Source organism: Xyrauchen texanus, chromosome 9, assembly GCF_025860055.1.
Source record: "Xyrauchen texanus isolate HMW12.3.18 chromosome 9, RBS_HiC_50CHRs, whole genome shotgun sequence".
NCBI lineage: Eukaryota > Metazoa > Chordata > Actinopteri > Cypriniformes > Catostomidae > Xyrauchen > Xyrauchen texanus.
The window spans coordinates 5,842,700-5,862,883 of record NC_068284.1 but is presented as its reverse complement, the minus strand read 5'-3'; the positions used below and the strand labels follow the sequence as shown (position 1 = coordinate 5,862,883).

General features: G+C 41.2%; 1 protein-coding gene across 3 annotated transcripts in view; it reads left to right on the top strand.

Moving 5' to 3' along the window:
- Nucleotides 1–19,908, top strand: part of LOC127649646 (gastrula zinc finger protein XlCGF8.2DB-like) — a 95,754-nt gene extending 75,846 nt beyond the window's left edge. For 2 of the 3 annotated variants that reach the window (XM_052134880.1, XM_052134879.1), the window contains exon 3: nucleotides 18,407–19,908. In XM_052134880.1, coding sequence (XP_051990840.1) covers nucleotides 18,407–19,359 — 953 coding nt within the window. In that variant the 3' untranslated portion in view covers nucleotides 19,360–19,908. Of the gene's footprint in view, nucleotides 1–6,546; nucleotides 7,945–18,406 lie in introns of those variants that run through there. The other variant, XM_052134882.1, reaches the window with a different exon arrangement.
- Nucleotides 19,909–20,184: the final 276 nt, after the last annotated feature.

The window sequence follows — 20,184 nt, the reverse complement described above, 5'->3', positions numbered from 1 at the left end:
TTGTCAGTCCTTGAAGTGTAATATTTGAAGTGTTACATTGAGTTAGTGTAGTGTTACATTGTACTAATTCTAAGATTTAGTGTTTGTTCCATTCCATTTTATATAATTTAAAAAGAATCTGCTCCTGCGTCTCCTCTCTTCCCTTGAGCCTCTCGTGGCTCCGCCTTCCATAGCTCCTACCCCAGAATCTTCCATGGCTCTGCTTTCAGCTCTTCTCCTTAAGCCTCCCTTGGCTCTGCCCTCAGACTTCCTCGGCTCCGCTCTGTGTCTTCCTCGGCTCTGCCTGCTTCCACACGGTCTCCTCCTCCAGAGGTTCCACCTCCTGACCTAGTCCTTGCCCTGTGGCCAACTCCCAGGCCTCCTGACCTAGTCCATGCCCTGTGGCCACCTCCCAGACCCAGTCCCTGCCCTAAAGACACCCCCCAGCCCCATAGGCCCCTGGATCATCCTCCTGGGATCCTCCTTCTGCGTCTTAGGGCACCAGGACGAAAATTCCATTCTGTGCCAGAATATGGTATTCATATCCAAATTCATATTATATTCATTTAAAATCACACACCTGAACTCTTATATACGATTTTGAAGAGAAGAACTAGGGCTTTCAAATTATATTAATATACTGTGCATCTGGAAAGTATTCACAGCGCTTCACTTTTTCTACATTTTGTTATGTTACAGCCTTATTCCAAAATTTATTAAATTCATTATTTTCTTCAAAATTCTACAAACAATACCTCATAATGACAACGTGAAAGTAGTTTGTTTGAAATCTTTTTTTATTCAAATACATTAAATAAACGAAAAAAATCACATGTACATAAGTATTCACAGCCTTTGCGCAATACTTTGTTGAAGCACCTTTGGCACCAATTACAGCCTCAAGTCTTTTTGAGTATGATGCTAAAAGCTTGGCACATCTATTATTGGGCAGTTTCTCCCATTCTTCTTTGCAGGACCTCTCAAGCTCCATCAGGTTGGATGGGGAGCGTCGGTGCACAGCCATTTTCAGATCTCTCCAGAGATGTTCAATCGGGTTTAAGTCTGGGCTCTGGCTGGGCCACTCAAGGACATTCACAGAGTTGTCCCGTAGCCACTCCTTTGTTATCTTGGCTGTGTGCTTAGGGTCGTTGTCCTGTTCGAAGATGAACCTTCGCCCCAGTCTGAGGTCCAGAGCACTCCGGAGCAGGTTTTCATCAAGGATGTCTCTGTACATTGCTGCATTCATCTTTCCCTCGATCCTGACTAGTCTCCCAGTCCTGCCGCTGAAAAACATCCCCACAGCATGATGCTGCCACCACCATGCTTCACTGTAGGGATGGTATTGGCCAGGTGATGAGTGGTGCCTGGTTTCTTCCAGACATGACACTTGCCATTCAGGCCAAAGAGTTCAATCTTTGTTTCATCAGACTAGAGAATTTTGTTTCTCATGGTCTGAGAGTCCTTCAGCTGCCTTTTGGAAAACTCCAGGCGGACTGACATGTGCCTTTTACTGAGGAGTGGCTTCCGTCTGGCCACTCTACCTGATTGGTGGAGTGCTGCAGAGATGGTTGTTCTTCTGGAAGATTCTCCTCTCTCCACAGAGAAACGCTGGAGCTCTGTCAGAGTGACCATCGGGTTCTTGGTCACCTCACTAACTAAGGCCCTTCTCTCCCGATTGCTCAGTTTGGCCGGGCAGCCAGCTCTAGGAAGAGTCCTGGTGGTTCCAAACTTCCATTTATGGATGATGGAGGCCACTGTGCTCATTGGGACCTTCAATGCAGCAGACATTTTCCTGTACCCTTCCCCAGATCTGTGCCCCGATACTATCCTGTCTCGGAGGTCTACAGACAATTCCTTGGACTTCTCGGTTTGTGCGCTGACATGCACTGTTTACTGTGGGACCTTATATAGACAGGTGTGTGCCTTTCCAAATCATGTCCAATCAACTAAATTTACCACAGGTGGACAACAATCAAGTTGTAGAAACTTCTCAAGGATGATCAGTGGAAACAGGATGCACCTGAGCTGAATTTTGAGTGTCATGGCAAGGCAGTGAATACTTATGTACATGTCATTCGTTTTTAATTTTTAATACATTTGCAAAGATTTCAAACAAACTTCTTTCACGTTGTCTTTATGGGGTAATGTTTGAAGAGTTTTGAGGAAAATAATGAATTTAATCAATTTTGGAATAAGGCTGTAACGTAACAAAATGTGGAAAAAGTGAAGCGCTGTGAATACTTTCCGGATGCACCGTATGTATGATTATTTAAGGCCAATCATCCTTTATCAATAAGATTTCACACAGCAATTTTTTACAAAAATCTTCTCCGGCCACCATACTTCATCCGATAACTGCATTTTCAACCGTTTTATTTACAAGCTAAAGGGAAACTTTGAGTGTATGAAATATACATAATTTTGTGGGCAATGTAGAATAGCAGACAGATTAGAAATATAATCTATTGTTTAAAAGTTATGACAATTCTAGTGGGAAAATGGAATAAAACAATTATTTAGAATGTTAAGATACATTTCACATGACCACTCCTCAAATACTCCTTTTGAGCACCTGTAATAATAAATTGAGATTGCATCTGAAATTGAAGGACACTAACAATGAAATGTACATCTTATGTGTTCAATAAAACACACACCTTATTTAATTTGAACATTAGAATTACACCGCAAAACATTCCAAATCAAACCTTTGAACTTTCTACAGTAAATACATTTATAATAAAGAGTGCAGGAACAGAATATATATAAATTCATAAATATTCTACAACTGCAATACCTGTGGAGAGACGGGAGGGAGAAAAGAGGGGAGGGGGAGAACATCACAGCCCAACCTAGGCCTCTTCGCGAAACTGGTCACACTCAGCATTTACAAGGAGGGGCTGAATATCAAAATTTAAATGTTAGTATTCTTTGAAGACATTTCTTGTCATGTGGCTCTCTCTGGTGGACAAAGAGTAAAACAGCTTGTTTATTTTCACATTTCTAACTGCTTAAAAATGCAGTTGTAAAAATAGCTAATATGCTTTTTCCATGTTTTTTACGTTTTGCTATGACTGAAAATTGTGCTCACAAGATACAGGCTAATTAGTTATTATAGGCCATGCCCAAAACATATTTGCTTATATTTTTGGAACAATTAGAATTATCAAAATTCTTTTGATAACTTTTTGTCCGGAGGGTCTCTAGATGATGTAGACCTGAAGAACGCATACTTTCATGTCACGATTCTTCCTCGCCACAGACCCTTTCTCCTTTCCCTTGCCTTCGAGGGTCGGGCATATCAGTACAAACTTCGGCCTGTCCTTGTCTCCTTGCGCCTTCACGAAAGTTGCAGAGGCAGCCCTTGCGTCCACATCCTCAACTAACTCGACGACTGGCTAATCATAGCTCGCTCGTGGGAAATGTTGTGTGCACACGGGGTACTGGTGCTCAGGCACCTCAGCCGCTTAGGGCTTCTGGTCAACTGGGAAAAGAGCAAGCTCGCCCCAGTTCAGAGCATCTCTTTTCTCGGTATGGAGTTAGACTTGGTCTCGATGACAGCGCACCTCACCAATAAGCATGCGCAGTCAGTGCTAGACTGTCTGCATACATTCAGACAGGATATGTTGGTCCCACTGAAATCCTTTCAGAGGCTCCTGGGGCATATGGCATCCTCAGCGATGGTCACGGCGCTCGGATTGATGCATATGAGACCACTTCAGCACTGGCCACAGACCCGAGTCGAGAAACGAGCATAGTGCCACGGCACATACCGCGTTCTCATCACGCAAGCTTGTTGCCGTCTATTCAGCCCCAGGTCAGACCTAGCATTCCTATGGGCAGGAGTTCCCCTAGGCCAGGTCGTGGTTACGACAGATGCTTCCCAGCGTGGCTGCGGGCACTCAGTCACCAGCCCTTGGACCAGTCCGCAACTGTGTTGGCACATCAACTGCCTCAAGTTGCTAGCGGTACTACTTGCCCTGAGGAGGCTATTGCTGTTGATCCGGGGCAAGCATGTGTTGGTGCAGATGGACAACACAGCGACAATTGCGTACATCAACCGCAAAGGCAGCCTACACTCTCGTCGAATGTCACAACTCGCCTGTCGTTTCCTCCTTTGGAGTCAGCGGCAGCTCAAGTCGCTACAAGCCACTCGTGGCAGGTTACGCTTAGGGGAGAGTGGAGACTCCACCCTCAGGCGATCCAGCTGATCTGGAGTTGATTCGGCCAAGCACAGGTAGACCTGTTTGCTTCCCCAGAATCCTCCCACTGCCTGCTACTCTCTGACTGAGGCTCCCATCCGCACAGATGATCTTGCACACAGCTGGCCCCCCTGGGGCTATGCAAATATGCGTTCCCCCAGTGAGCCTAATTGCACAGACGCTGTGCACGGTTAGGGAGGATGAGGAGCAGATCCTCTTAGTGGCCCTTTATTGGCCCTCAAACCTCGTGCTCCTTTCGACAGCCCCGCCTGGTGAATTTGCCTGAAGAAGGACCTTTTTTCTCAGGGACGGGGCACCATCTGGCACCCGTGACCGGACCTCTGGAATCTCCATGTCTGGCCCCTGAACAGGACGTGGAAGACTTAAGTGGCTTACCACCTGCAGTGGTAGACACGATCACTCAGGCCAGAGCCCCCTCGACGAGGCATCTCTGTGACCTGAAGTGGCGTCTGTACGCTAAGTGGTGCTCTTCCCGAGGCAAGGACCCCCAGAGATATACAGTAGGATCAGTGCTCTACTTCCTGCAAGTCGAGTTGGAGGTATGGCTGTCCACACTATATCGGTGCATCACGACGCAGTGGACGGTAAGTATTTGGGGAAGCACGATTTGATCATCAGGTTCCTGAGAGGTGCGAGGAGGTTAACCCCCCCAGGCCGCACCTCGTTCCCTCATGGGAACTCTGTGTTCCTCGGGGAGTTCCCTTCGAGCCCTTTGAGGTAGCTAATCTGAAGACAACCCTCCTGATGGCACTCATCTCCATCAAGAGGGTAGGGGACCTGCAGGCATTCTCTGTCAGCGAACTGTGCCTAGAGTTCGGTCCCGACTACTCTCATGTTATCCTGAGACCCCGACCGGGCTACGTGCCCAAGGTTCCCACGACCCCTTTCAGGGATCAGGTGGTGAGCCTGCAAGCACTGCCCCTGGAGGAGACAGACCCAGCCTTGACATTGCTATTTCCGGTGCATGCTCTTCGCATCTACTTGGATTGCACGCAGAGCTTTAGAAGCTCCGAGCAGCACTTTGTCTGCTTCGGTGGACAGCGGAAAGGAAGCGCTGTCTCCAAACAGAGGATCGCTTGCTGGGTTATCGATGCCATCACCATGGCATACCACACCCAACAAGTGCCGCCCCCTGCTGGCCCACTCTACCAGGGGTGTTGCGGCTTCTTGGGGTTTTTTTTCACCGTGTTTGTAGTAACTTTTCCCCTCCTTGGGTAGGACCTACCCCAGTGCTGCTCTGCACAACATGCTTCCGCTCCGACCCGGTATGACTGTGTGTTGTATTCCACTTAGTTGTACCCCCCCTTGGGGCTGGGTGTGGTCTCAGCGGTGTCCTCCTGTTTGGAGGGACACCCTCCAACGTGGACCTTATATAGCACCCAGCTGAAGAATTTGTCCTTTTTCTCGGGGAGAATAATTGAGAGAAGGCTATGGCTGGTCTAGAAAATACTGTATCAAGCATCAACCTATTGGCACTCTGAGCATTTGAGACATGTGGAAGCTTGTTAGTGAAGCGATCTTTAGTGGTCAAAATAAAAGTTCTACCTGATCGATAATGTAGTGTAGGTTGAGTATCTTTATCTAAGTGCAACCTGCAAGAGACCAGGTCATTACTCTGTAGTATAATAGCCATGTTATCAACATCAACTCCATATGATGACTATGAGTGGGTCCTGTTGCACTTTATCTGACCCCAACAGTGTTGAGAATAAGTGATAAATCCAGAGAATCATTTTCATTATTTATGTGATTGTTGAAGTCCTCAACAATCAAGGCTCTATCAATAGTAAATACTGGATCTAACAGAAAATCTGAAAATTATTTTAGTCTGTAAAGGACCCTGGGGTTCTGTATACAGTAGCATGAACAGAAGACAACATGATTTTTTGAAGCACAAGCACTTCAAAATAGTTCAACTTGAATCCTGACATCTGATTAACACCAAGAACATGCTGCTTTGCAACCCTTCAGGTGAGGCTCATGTAACAATATATAACTAACCTGGGGGAGGAGACTCATTCATATGTTAATCTGTCTTAAGCATGGATTCTGTCAAAGTGAATCCAAACTATGATCTGTAATATATAATAATTTCATTTCAGGAAATAACAAATTAATCAAATAAAAACAGCAAATAAAAGTGGCATTTCATTCTAGTATCTACTAGATTTGATGGCATTCACATGAGCAGGGTAGAGTTTACCTTGAGTTCATCAAAGATCACATTAAAGCAGATACTTGACACCTGTAGCTTTATGCAGTAATATTTGAGTGAATTGCATTTCCTTAATTTTAATATTTGTCCTTTGAAATGAACAACGACCATTTTGTGTTTTCATTTTAGATCTGATGGACGTGAAAGAGAAAAATCAGTTACTGAATGAAGTGGAGGAGAAACACCATCCGAATCAGACACTTAGTTTCAAAACAGGACAAAATTTAAGTGGCTCACAAACTGAAAATAATTTCTCACAAAAGAGATCTAAAAGAACAAGAGTAAAAAAGTCTTACATGTGCTGTCAGTGTGGAAAGAGTTTCTCACAGAAATGTCACCTTGAGAATCACTTAAGAAGTCACACCGGTGAGAGACCTTTCACATGCCATCAATGTGGGAAAAGTTTTACACGTAAAGAACGTGTTACTTCGCACATGAGAATTCACACTGGAGAGAAGCCTTTCAAATGCCATCAGTGTGGGAATACGTTTAGACATAAAGAAACCCTTAATAGGCACATGAGAATTCACACTGAAGAGAAGCCGTTCACATGCCATCACTGTGGGAAGAGTTTCAGACAGACATTTGGTTTCAAAAAACATTTGTCCTCTCACTCTTGTGAAAAGTCATGCTGTGATCAGTGTGGCAAAACTTTTTGTTCAGCAAATGAGAAACCTTACTTGTGTTTACTTTGTGGAAAGAGTTTATCATCTCTGTACAGTTTAAAAGTCCACAAGAGGACACATACCGGTGTGAGAGATCATGTGTGTTCTGAGTGTGGAAAAGCCTTTCTCACAGCTTATGGCTTGGAACAGCACCAAAAAATACATACTGGAGAAAAACCTTACATGTGTTTATATTGTGGAAAAAGTTTTACTAATTCAGGAGACCTGAAAAAACATGAGAGAGTGCATACTGGAGAGAAACCATACCACTGCACATCATGTGAGAAGAGTTTCAGCCAATCAAGCTCTCTACAGACTCATAGGAAAAAGTATTGTTCAGGGTTGTCACAGTGAACAAATGGAATCTTTTGTCACGCAAATGTAATCTCTCAAAAGAATCGGGGGCCAAGCACACATGGACCTTATTCACAGTTGTGGTTTTTGACAGGATGAACATGAGATTGTGAGGGACAAATAAAACATAAATGTGATGTTTTGGAGATGAATGCAGGAATTGTATATTTTGGTTGCCATGATGTAACTTATCAGATTGAAAGTCTAGTCATTGTGTTGTTACATGAAACTTGGATGTGGGATATTTCTACTTGATATCTTCGATCATAATGGGATTTCATTGGATGGTGGACATAATATTATAAGAAAACAAAATTGGAATGATCCTGTTTGCCTAGCAGGTGTTAGACTGTTATTAGAGACATGTCAGAGCAACCATATTATAAATGATGCTGCAATACTCGCATTTGCATTACAGGTACTTATAGAAAGGGTACAAATGTTTGTTAAAAAAAGTGTTATCATTATGTAATGCAGAACCTTTGCTTCACAGAGTGATGTTTTTTAATAAAAGTCAAGGTATAGTATCAAGTTTGTGCATCTTTTTGTGTTTAGAATGTTAGTGTGACGACAGACCTCTACGTCTGTGCAAAAGTGCAGTGCCATATTTTGTAGGAATTTCCAAGTTGGAAGTCTAACATCGTGGGTGTGCCATTGCATTATTTAGTTTATGATTTTTTTTTAGTCTGCACGAATAAAAATAACAAGCAGCAATAAATTAAAAAAAATTAGTACAGGGCTGTTTATAGTAAGCAGATAAAAATAACCTTTTCATATGTAGATCTAAAACAAATAATAATCTTAAGACAAGAAATACCTTTGATGATAAATAAATGGGAATTTAAAAAGAAAATTGTCCATTGAGTGTGTAATGTTGCATCCATAAAACAATTTAACCATGAACAAAACTTAGCCAATGATATACGCAAAAACCAAAAACATTTTAACTCTTGCACTGTGTTCCACAAACAGTCCTGCATGACAATACAATATGCAAAATAGTTCTCATGAACGAGCATGTTCCAACGTGCATCAAGGCCACCACCATCATCCCCATGCCAAAGAAGTCTTCAGTGTCCTGCCTAAACGACTACCGTCCCGTTGCACTCACACCAATCATCATGAAGTGCTTCGAGAGGCTCGTCATGAGGCACATTAAGACCCAGCTGCCCCCTCTCTAGACCCACTGCAGTTTGCGTATTGTCCAAACCGTTCAACGGACTACGCCATCGCCAGCACCTGATTGGAAAGCTGAACCTGCTGGGCCTGGACACCTCCCTCTGCAACTGGATCCTGGACTTCCTGACTGGGAGACCTTAGTCAGCTCGGATCGGGAACAGCATCTCCACTGAGCACTGGGGCCCCCCAGGTCTGTGTGCTCAATCCACTGCTGTTCACTCTGCTGACTCACGACTGTGCAGCAATGCACAGCTCAAACCACATCGCCAAGTTCGCAGATGACACGACCGTGGTGGGTCTCATCAGCAAGAAGAGAGGAGGTGCACTGACTGGTGTAGAGCCAACAACCTGTCCCTGAATGTCGACAAAACAAAAGAGATGGTTGTTGACTTTAGGAGAGCACAAGGTGAACACTCTCCGCTGAACATCGACGGCTCCTCTGTGGAGATCGTCAAGAGCACCAAATTCCTTGGTGTTCACCTGGCGGAGAACCTCACCTGGTCCCTCAACACCAGCTCTATTACCAAGAAAGCCCGGCAGCGTCTCTACTTTCTTCGAAGGCTGAGGAAAGCACATCTCCCACCCCCATCCTCACTACATTACACTACTACTATAGAGGGACTATTGAGAGCATCCTGAGCAGCTGCATCACTGCCTGGTTTGGGACTTGCACCGTTTCGGACCGCAAAGCCCTGCAGAGGATAGCTGAGAAGATCATCGGGGTCTCTCTTCCCACCATCAAAGACATTTACAAAAAACACTGTATCTGCAAAGCAACCAGCATTGTGGACGATCCCACACACCCCTCACACAAACCCTTTACCCTCCTGCCATCTAGGCATGAGGTACCGAAGCTTTCGGGCCCTCACGGCCAGACTGTGTAACAGCTTCTTCCCCCAAGCCATCAGACTCCTCAATACTCAGAGACTGGTTTGACACACACACACACACACACACACACACACGTGTCCGGAGTTGCACTTTAATTACTGTCACTTTATAACTGGCTGCTACCTCAACAACTGCTATGTGCATAGAACACTATCTCATATTATGTTATGTTTACGTTTTTAGAAACGTCTTTTTGCACTACTGTGTCTCTCACTGTGCATATTGTCCTGTTCATTGTTAGAAATTCATTGTATTGTCCCGTACTTTTTGCACATGTTTGCACGTGCACTTTATATAGATATATAGGTATTTTATTTAGTTGTGTAGTCTCATGTGGGCCTGTGTTTGTCCTATGTTGTTTTTATGTAGCACCATGGTCCTAGAGGATTGTCTCGTTTCGCTGTGTACTGTACTAACTGTATATGGTTAAAACAACAATAAAAACCACTTGACATGACTAGCAGAGGTGCCTCCGAATACTACATCCAGTCACGTGTATAACCACTTATACACGCTACTAAAAGATTGTTTGACATTCAATGACCCTGCTCTATTTAAACATGGATCTTTTAGCATGGACACAATATTTGATCTATTGGTGCAATAAATATTTACTTTATTTGACATAAACCAGGGGTATACAATTAAAGTTACAAGTGGTGCAGTCTCTACATTTCCTTCCCAGCAATGGTCCGGACAATAACTTACATACTATAGCTATGAAATGACATAAGAAATGCTTAATTTTATGAAATACATATTATAAAATGTACAAGTTCGCAACAAGAGTACTTTGTAATTAAAAAATGTTTTTTAATCTTAGTCAAAATAGTCTCTTCAAAATTAGGCAAGGATTCTGACATTAGGGCCCCAGAGACAAAGCCAAAATAAAGGGGTTTGGGGAATATTCTACCAAAAGATGAAAATATTTCAATAAGTTCATCAACAGAGATAAAAAGATAAAATCTACTTTTTTTTTTTTAGCTGAATGACAGTAGTACAGTATATATTTTTGAATATTTTTAGATACCTAAAGGGCATAGCAGGCCTTGTGACTAAAGAAACAAACAAATGTGGAAAAATGTAAAAGTCTGAATGGACCGTTTTTATATTTTCCATAAAGGGAAAATCTACCAACCACAAACAATGTCCATCACAATAGTAAAGTTTAAAATACTGTTACTATAAATGCAATATAAAAATATCAAATAATGGAAACATTCTCATGAGAACTACACTTTACTACTAGTAATATTACATTTCTGGTTGTTTTTCCTTCTGTGCCAGAGATGATGACATATTTGATAAATTTTCACAAAAAGAATCTGTTTGTGAAAGACTTTAAACATGCGGATCATAATAATGGCAATTTTAGACATTAAAAAACGTAATTGCTTAAAGGTGTCCTGGAAGTACGTTGTCCTGTCACAAACCTGGTTTAGCTGAACTGTCAGATTCTTTTCAGACACATGAAGTACACTTTAGTTCATTCTTGTTTTCTGCAGTGTGTTTTAGTGAACGATGCCAGTATCTTGCTGCTCACTGTATTTTTCTGCTACTGCTTATTGTCATTAAAATAACCACGTCTGCAAATCTGCGCACAGCACCACCGCTATGTAGGGCTGTCAAAATGGCTGAAAAACTCAACTTGATTCTTACTTAAACAATAGTAATATTCAAATTATATTCGAATTCTAAAGACATTATATTAGAGGAAATAAAGTACCGTATTGTCTCCTAAGCCCACAAGAGGGCGCAAGTGAGTGCAACGAGCAGAATTAAAATGACTTCGACATTGTTTTAAGTGCATAACGTTTTAAACAATCTTTCATAGATCAAATATAATTTCCTAAATGTACACGCAAGGAAACTGAGGTAACAAAAGTACCCTGGACTGTTTTAATAATGGCTTGTGGAGTGATATAGCAGCGGTTGTCTTCACAACTTACAAATAACGTTGGTTTTGTCAACAATCTCGCCTTCGATACACCAGAAACCAAAGAAGCGCCACACAGCACTTTTAAGATGTTTAAGTGTAAGTAAGATCCTCTCCGACTCCGAGTCCTCTCTCTTTTCAGCCATTTTTTCAAATTATCAACGCAGCTGTGCGGCATCTAATGGGTTGAACTGGATAGGCTAACAAAAACAAACCGCGTCAGCACGTCGTCATCATGTCTCTCGCGCCTCCAGCATTCGAATATGTGCATTTTTTTTTAATTCGACGAATATTCAAAATTCAAATTTTAATTGGGCAAGCCCTACCGCCATGTCTAGCAACGCTGAAAGGGTAGAAATGAAGCGTGATCTGTAATAGAGAAAAATATTCGAGGAAACCGCGCTGAAAGATCAGTTCAATCTACACCCAAGCGCTTGTGCTATACACAGCTCTGTTGATTTGTTGCGCTGATCTCTCGAAGAGCAGAAACAGAGAGATGAGTCAGCTGATGTTATGATGTCTCACAATCCCTGACCGCTGTGCTCTAATTGGTGACCGCTGATCCATGACTATTAATTAAAACAATAATTTTAAAATATTTTTTTTGTGCGACTGTTGAGCACAGAATCGATGTGATGCTTTTTTCGGGCTTTTATTTTACTTTATAGCCTACTGTGATGTGATGTATGAAGTAAAAAAAGTCAGAGATCATCTTGAAATCCAAACACAAAGTCAAAAGAAACATATTGCCATATGTTTTTTGTATTTCTGCATTTTAAAATAATCGTTCATCCAAAAATGTTAATTCTCTCATCATTTACTCACTCGCTCCGTTGGTGCGATCTGCAACTGCTGTGCACACAATGATAAACACATCAGTCCGTTTACAAATGTATTAATCTTCAGTTAATTTAATAAATTGTTCAGAAAGACTCACAAACAGTTGTCATTTTGAGTCATTCTAGCAAATTCTTGTTTAAACATGATCTGACGCTGACATAAACATTTCAAGTTCTCATTACTTTCCTAAGATGAAATGAACAGAGATCACGTGCAGTTGAGGTACATGAGACTTAGTTAAGAAACATAGAAACACAGTTAAGTGCTTTAAAAAAATTTGAAATTACAAGCGCCCATCACCTGTCGATTGTAACTGCTCTCATTAAGTGCTGTTTTCACACCGGATTTTAAAATACATTGCGGCTGATGGCCAAAGCTGGCGTAATTTTGCATATTATCTCAAAATGTTCTTTTGTGCATGAATATTACGTTTTGTTAAGTTTAAAAAATTGTGCTCACAAGATATGGGTCAATTAGTCATAACATATAAACGTTTGCCTTCCATTTTCTTGCAATATTAAACAAAATTATAAATTTATGCATAGAACATTTCTGTCTCGGTTCCATCATAGTAAAATGTACCATAGTGTTTTTTTCTTGTTGTAATAGATGTTAGACATATAGGGGAACTATACTGCATTTATTTTGGGATTGTAAGAATTTACAAAATTAGGGAAAATCTATGATTTTTCTGTAAAGGTCATGGGGATAACCTATGATATGACACCATTATATATTTTTCAGGTTGATATACTGCCGGCTAGGGCTGCAACTAACGAGTATTTTGATAATTGATTAATCTAAGGATTACTCGACTATTCAGTAATTAATCGTTAAATCTTAACCGATTGTTCACCTTGTATCCTGACTTAAAAAGTTGTATTAAACGTGCTTACTAACAATAAACAGGGGGGAAAAAATTATCTTTTAAAAATACCTCTAAATGACTTTCACTGAATTAAAGGGGAAAAACTACTTGGATTTTTTTTGTTTGATTAATTTGAAATTTCACTCCAAAAAATTCCTATTGTTAACAAGTGTTTTTTTTTTCTCCATTTAAAATGGTCTAAAAATCCTTAAAACAAGATAAATTTACTTGAGAAGCAACATTTAAGTTATTTAGACTTGCTTTAAAAGAATGTATGTTAAATAGAAAGTGTATTTTTGTAACGTTTGGTGCCCAAGGAATGGAAGAGAGAAGATATAGGAGTAGAACCTTAGAATCGTTTAATTGGAAACACTGGAGTAGAAAACTCTCAGGAGTGGAAACAAACATTCACAAACATAACCATTCAAGGACTGACCAACTATGAACAAAACTAGAGGGCACACGCAGGCACACACACACACACACACTTAACGAGGGAATGGCATACAGGTGGGGATAACATGAATTGATTAGGGCAGTGGATACTGGGAAACGTAGTGCAGGAGAAAACTTCAAAATAAGGGTCCTTGAACACAGTGGAGACAAACTGTGACATTACCCCCCCAACCCCAACATCCTTTAAAGGGTAACTCCTGGCACCCCAAGACAGATAATGGTAGGGATTGCAGAAAAAGGATCTCAGGGTTAGGAATGGATCCGGGGGCCTGGGGGGAGCCACAGGGCAGGGACTGGATCTAGATGCCTGGGAGGCAGCCACAGGGCAGGGACTGGGTCTGCAGGCCTGGGAGGCAGCCACAGGGCAGGGACTGGGTCTGCAGGCCTGGGAGGCAGCCACAGGGCAGGGACTGGGTCAGGAAATGGAACTGCTGAAGGAGGGGACTCTGGGGAAATGGGCAGAGCCCCGAAAGACACAGAGGACGGAGCCGAGGAAGAGTCCGAGGGCAGAGCAGAGGAAGAGTCTGAGGAGGGAGCCGAGGAAGAGTCCGAGGAGGGAGCCGAGGAAGAGTCCAAGGAGGGAGCCGAGGAAGAGTCCAAGGAGGGAGCCGAGGAAGAGTCCGAGGAGGGAGCCGAGGAAGAGTCCAAGGAGGGAGCCGAGGAAGAGTCCGAGGAGGGAGCCGAGGAAGAGTCCGAGGAGGGAGCCGAGGAAGAGACTGGCAGAGACTGGGGAGAAGGTGCCCTCTTCCTTCCCTTTCTTCTACGGCCAACAAGGAGTGTGTTTACTGGGACAGTCGAGGCTACAGGCACTGGCTCTGGGAAAGTCGAGGCTACAGGCACTGGCTCGCTAACCGTGGCAGGCGTGGGCACTGGCTCGCTAACCGTGGTCGCTACTGCGGCAGGGAATAGACCACCAACAAACAGGATAAGATGAGCCTCCTCAAATAAATATTTAGGGGAGTTGAATGGAGTTACCTTGGAGTCAGGGGCCGTGGAAGGCTTGGAGTCATGGGCCGTGGAAGTAGATTCAAAGTCCTCATCCTCCACACCCTCAGTTAATGGTGAGCCGCAAAGTTTCAGCACCAGCTCCACGAAGTTGCACAGCATCCAGTGAGGACACGCTGGAGGCATCTGTTCCTTCAGCACACTATTCAGACTAGCTCTGAAGAAATAGTCCAGAGAGTGGTCCTCATAGTGCACCAAATTGGCAAGATGGAGAAACTCACGCACATGATCCTCAATTGGATGATCTCCTTGTTCAAGGAGGAGGATTCTTATGACTGGTATATCCATTTATTGGGTCAGTCCTTCTGTAACATTTGGTGCCCAAGGAATGGAAGACAGGATACGCAGGAGTAGAGCCTTAGACTCTTTTAATTAGAAACACTGGAGTAGAAAATTTTCAGGTATGGACCCAAACATATTCACAAACATAACCATTCAAGGACTGACCAACTATGAACAAAACTAGAGGGTATATATATATATATATTATATGGAAACTTAACGAGGAAATGGCATACAGGTGGGAATAACATGAAGTGATTAGGGCAGTGGGTACTGGGAAATGTAGTGCAGGACAAAACTTCAAAATAAGAGTCCTTGAACACAGTGGAGACAAACTGTGAGAATTTTGTATATACTGTACGTGTATTTGTTTCACTTGGATATACATCTGCGAGTGCAGTAAAGACAAAATATACTTATACAATATAGAATAAATATCTTATACGCTGCTTCTCAGGTGATTGTATCTTTTTTCATATTTTTTATATTTTAATAATATTTGTATATTAATATTATATTCAACATTCTCAGATTTCATTTTTTTCTTCTGCAGTATACTTCCTAAAGTAAATTGTTTTAAATGAGTTTTAGATATTTTTATTGGAAAACATAAACATATTTTGTTGCCGTGTATAATGGGGCAAAGACTACCCTCTCTCACCTTTCTGATCACTTCAAACCATATTTAACTCGCACACAAAAAAAAACTCCTATTAATAAAGTTAATGAGAAGGACGAGTGTCCCCGCCACAGATTGAGCCTCAGCTGTGTGCAGTTTCAATCAGGGGCGAAAATTTCATCAAAATGTTGGGGGGGAAAATAAACATAACAATTCTCAAGAGCAATTTTTGAATGGGACACCAAGGGGTTTTTTGTTGTTGCCCCGTTTGCATTTGTCTTATTTTATTTCTTAAACTATTATTTTAAGAATATATCATTATATTATTTACAATACACATATTTTAATTATATTTTAGTTAAATATAACTTCTAACTAAAGTTTCAATCACTCCATGCAGTTTCAGACACATCACCTTCTCTCATTAATTCTCTCTCTTCATAAATCTTATTTGATTGAAGAGATTCATCCCCCTTACCAAACTCGCATGACTTCATTTTCATCTCAATTCTATTATATATTGATCATCTTCCTGTACATGTAAAACATTGTAACTCTCATATGTTATATTCTTCTTTGGATTACAGTATGCCTCAAACTTGGTCATGATTTTCCCTAGGTTGTGCATTTCATCATCATCATTTGCAATCATGAAGATATTATTTATTTGTATAGAATACAACTCAAATCTTTGCCAAAATATTCTCCAGTTTTCTACGGCATTTCCATCTATTAAGTCAAGTCCCGGAGGAGGTTTTAATCCATCCATCGTGCAAATATTGAATTTGTGTCTCTACTCTTCCTGTTACTGTTACGTGTTCAAATGAAAACAATAGACGGGAGTCCAAACTTTTTTACTCAAAAGGTTCTACCCGAACTCCTTTTATATACTGTACGTCACTTATGTACATGAGTGACAGATGTCACTTATGTACAAGTGGGGGATTATCCTCATATCATAACATAATTTATCTCATATCTGAGCAAGGAAGAGAGCCTAGATCTCAAAAAAGGAAACCATGCATATTTTGGTCTTTAGTGGGTAAATCCTTGTGCATTGATAATGTCAATAAAACATGTCATGTAGTGCTGTGGTCTTCCACATAGGCATCAGTACAGCGGAGGATGTACTACATAGGAGACACTAGAGAGGGGATGTACTCCTTTCCATTCTGGGTAGCTCAGGGTAGACAGTGCTTCTCCTCCCTGGATTCAACAATACCTAATCAAACTGTTGTGTTGTCCCTCAGTGGGGTCTTCCCTCTTGCTCGCCTTTTGAGGTCACTCATTTTATAATGGAATCAGAAGTTGATAGAGATGATGTTGATAGTTAATGGAGCAGATGATATTAGGGTGTTGCTGTTTCATACAACCTGTCGTATTGCAGACCTTCTCCTTTCTCCCACAGTTTTGGCATGATCCAACAAACTGCCAGATGTCCTTCCGCACTGAAGGCCACCAGGCAACAGGTCCTTTGATGTGTGGTCATAGTCCTCACATGGAAGCCCTGTAGAATTTTCGAAGCTGACAACTTTGGAATGATGAGCTGCATCTAGTGTCCGTCATTCTTCCGCAGTACCTGTCGATACAGTATACCCTGTGTATTTGGTCCAGATCATCCGGCATGTAGTGCATAGGTGTTAGTATGTAACTGTCTTAGGGTGATGTTGCTGGCCTGGGCTTTAAGGATTTCCTCTCTGGTGAATGGTAAGATGATGTTCGATATTACAGGATTTGGTCTGGCTGTTTTCTCCTTTCCGTTCCTTCACCAGGAATTGTTTTGGTGTTATTGTGGTGTTTGTCTTTAAACTCGCTTGTCTTATACGCTAGCCTTACCCTGGTGGAGAGTGATAGAGAGTCGTAGGTTGGTTGTTTGCTTGGATGGAGAGGATCACGGGTGGGTAGGGTTGCTGGAGTGCTCTCGAGTGGAATATCAGTGGAGATGATGGAAGTGGTCGGTGAATAATGAAAGAGGCAGTTTGATCCTTTTTTTTTATCAGCTGTCGCTTCCACTGCTGGTCTCCTCTCCTGAAACAGTTCACTACCTCCAGAGCATGATGGACATATTCCTCTATTTTACCCATTTTTAAATCCATAGCCTCTAAAACACATCTCAAGGTTAAAATGACTATTGATAGTCTTTTAAAAATCCTTTTTTATGTTTTAACAATAGTTATTTGAGAACAGTCACTTCAATTTTCAACTGTTCATAATCCCAATGATGGACAGCAATTTTTCAGCTGTTTCCCTCCCAAAACCCTGTTCAACTCACCAAACATCCTTGGTTATGGGCCTGCTGGATTAAATTTGGTTTAAATTCCTCAGAACAAAAATGCAAACTAATGCAAGGAAGGTTTGATGCGTACAAACATTCAAGTTTGGCGATCTCTGACCTGTGAATCTGGATGTCTAGAAGATGTGTGACCAATAGTAGATTAAAACATCACACACTAACCTCTTGGCTTAATTCAAAGGATACATATTTTAAAGCTGCATATTTTTCTTGTTGCTGGAAAGTGAGTTTATGGTATTTTATAACATTTGTAATACAATATTATTTGTTATATGTGATTTATTATTTACTAAATACAGATGCCCTCCCACGTGGAATCATATCCAGGTTTGTTGTGTTGTCAAAAAAACATCTTGCTTGCTCAAAGCATAGTGTGACTTTTCCTTTATTTATTCTATTACAAGACTGCATTTTATTTTGTGACTAGTTTAACTTTACTTACCTCTGAACATGAGAATGACAAACTTTAATAACCTTTAATATAAAGATCAAATAGAAAAAAAAGTTCCTCTACTGCTTTTTACCATTTCCTCTGCTCTTCCTTTGTTGCTTTCTATTTCTCACTTGTATTTATTTTGGACTATTTTATGTTTTATTTTAGACCTGATTGAAGTGAAAGAGGAGAGCCAAGAACTGAATGAAGAGGAGGAGAAACATCACCATCAGAAACCTGCTAATTTCATATCTGAAGAAAAATCTTATAGTTGCTCACAGACTAAAATAAATTGTCTGCAAAAAATAACAAAGGCAGAAGATTCTTCCACATGTCCTCAGTGTGGAAAGAGTTTCACAAAAAAAGGAAACCTTAAGAGTCACATGAAAATTCACACAGGAGAGAAGCCTTTCACATGCATTCAGTGTGGAAAGAGTTTCACAACAAAAGAAAACCTTAAGAGTCACATAAAAATTCACACTGGAGAGAAGCCTTTCACGTGCCCTTGGTGTGGAAAGAGTTTCACAAAAAAAGGAGTCCTTGAGAAGCACCTGAGTGTTCACACTGGTGAGAAACCATTCACATGCCATCAGTGTGGAAATAGTTTCGTTCAGAAAGTACACCTTTCTAATCACATGAAAGTTCATACTGGAGTGAAGCCTTTCACATGCCCTCAGTGTGGAAAGAGTTTCATAGATAAAGGAAACCTTAAGAGTCACATGAAAATTCACACAGGAGAGAAGCCTTTCATATGCCCTAGGTGTGGAAAGAGTTTCACAAAAAGAGGAGTCCTTGAGAATCACCTAAGAGTTCACACTGGTGAGAAACCTTACACATGCCATCAATGTGGAAAGAGTTTTGGACAGAAAGCACACCTTTCTAATCACTTGAAAATACACACTGGAGAGAAGCCTTTCACATGCCATCAGTGTGGAAAGAGTTTCTCAAGACCAGGTACCCTAAAAAACCATCAAATTGTTCATTTAGGAAAGGAGTTACGCCACTGTTCACAGTGTGGCAAGAGTTTCAATTACGCAGGGAAACTAAAAAATCATCAGTGCTCTCACTCTGATTTCACAGAAAAAAATACTCTTGAGAAATCACATGAGAATTCACAATGAAAGAAGCCTTTTCGCTTGACAATCTATGGAAATTAGAAGCCTTACTTCTGTTCTCTTTGTGGAAAGAGTTTTTCACAGCTAGGGCATTTTAAACAGCCCCGTTAGTTAATGCCTTAAAATGACACCAAAGAAATTACTACAGGAGAAAAAACTTGCAAGTGCTCATATTGTGAAAGGAGTTTCACCATGGTAGCAAACATGAAAATGGATGTGAGAGTTCATACTGGAGAGAAGCCACACCACTCCTCTTCATCTTATCAAGTACTCTACAAACACATTTAAAGAAGAACTGCCAAAAGTTGTTGCAGTGAGCCAGGTTGAGAAGATCTGTTAAAGAACATATTTTTATGGATCACACTGTCTCAATTCAGAGTCAGTTCTGACAGTGAGTTAGTTGTAAGAGGATGAAATTGACCATCAGCCAGCCCCAGAAACAGCCTGTCAGCAAAATTACCAGAACCAGCTATTTATTCTGTCAAAATTGCTAGTCATTTATATTTAAGATGCTAAGTCAGCATCTACGTATTTAATATTAAGTTTTTTTTAACATAAATGTTTTTTTCTGTATTGTTTTAAAAACCGAATAATGGTGTAGGAATAATTGGGTGAATACCTAAAACATGAACACCACACGAGAGTTCCTAAATAGTCTATTAATATGAACATACAGAAATATTATAGTATTTTATGTTAATTAAGGTATTTATGTAAACTATGTTACTTTATATGCCTTTCCATACTGAAATCTGATGTATGTTCATGAACATATGTAAAACAGAACTATAGTTTATAGGCTGAATTTGGGTATTTAGGCCAATGTATGCT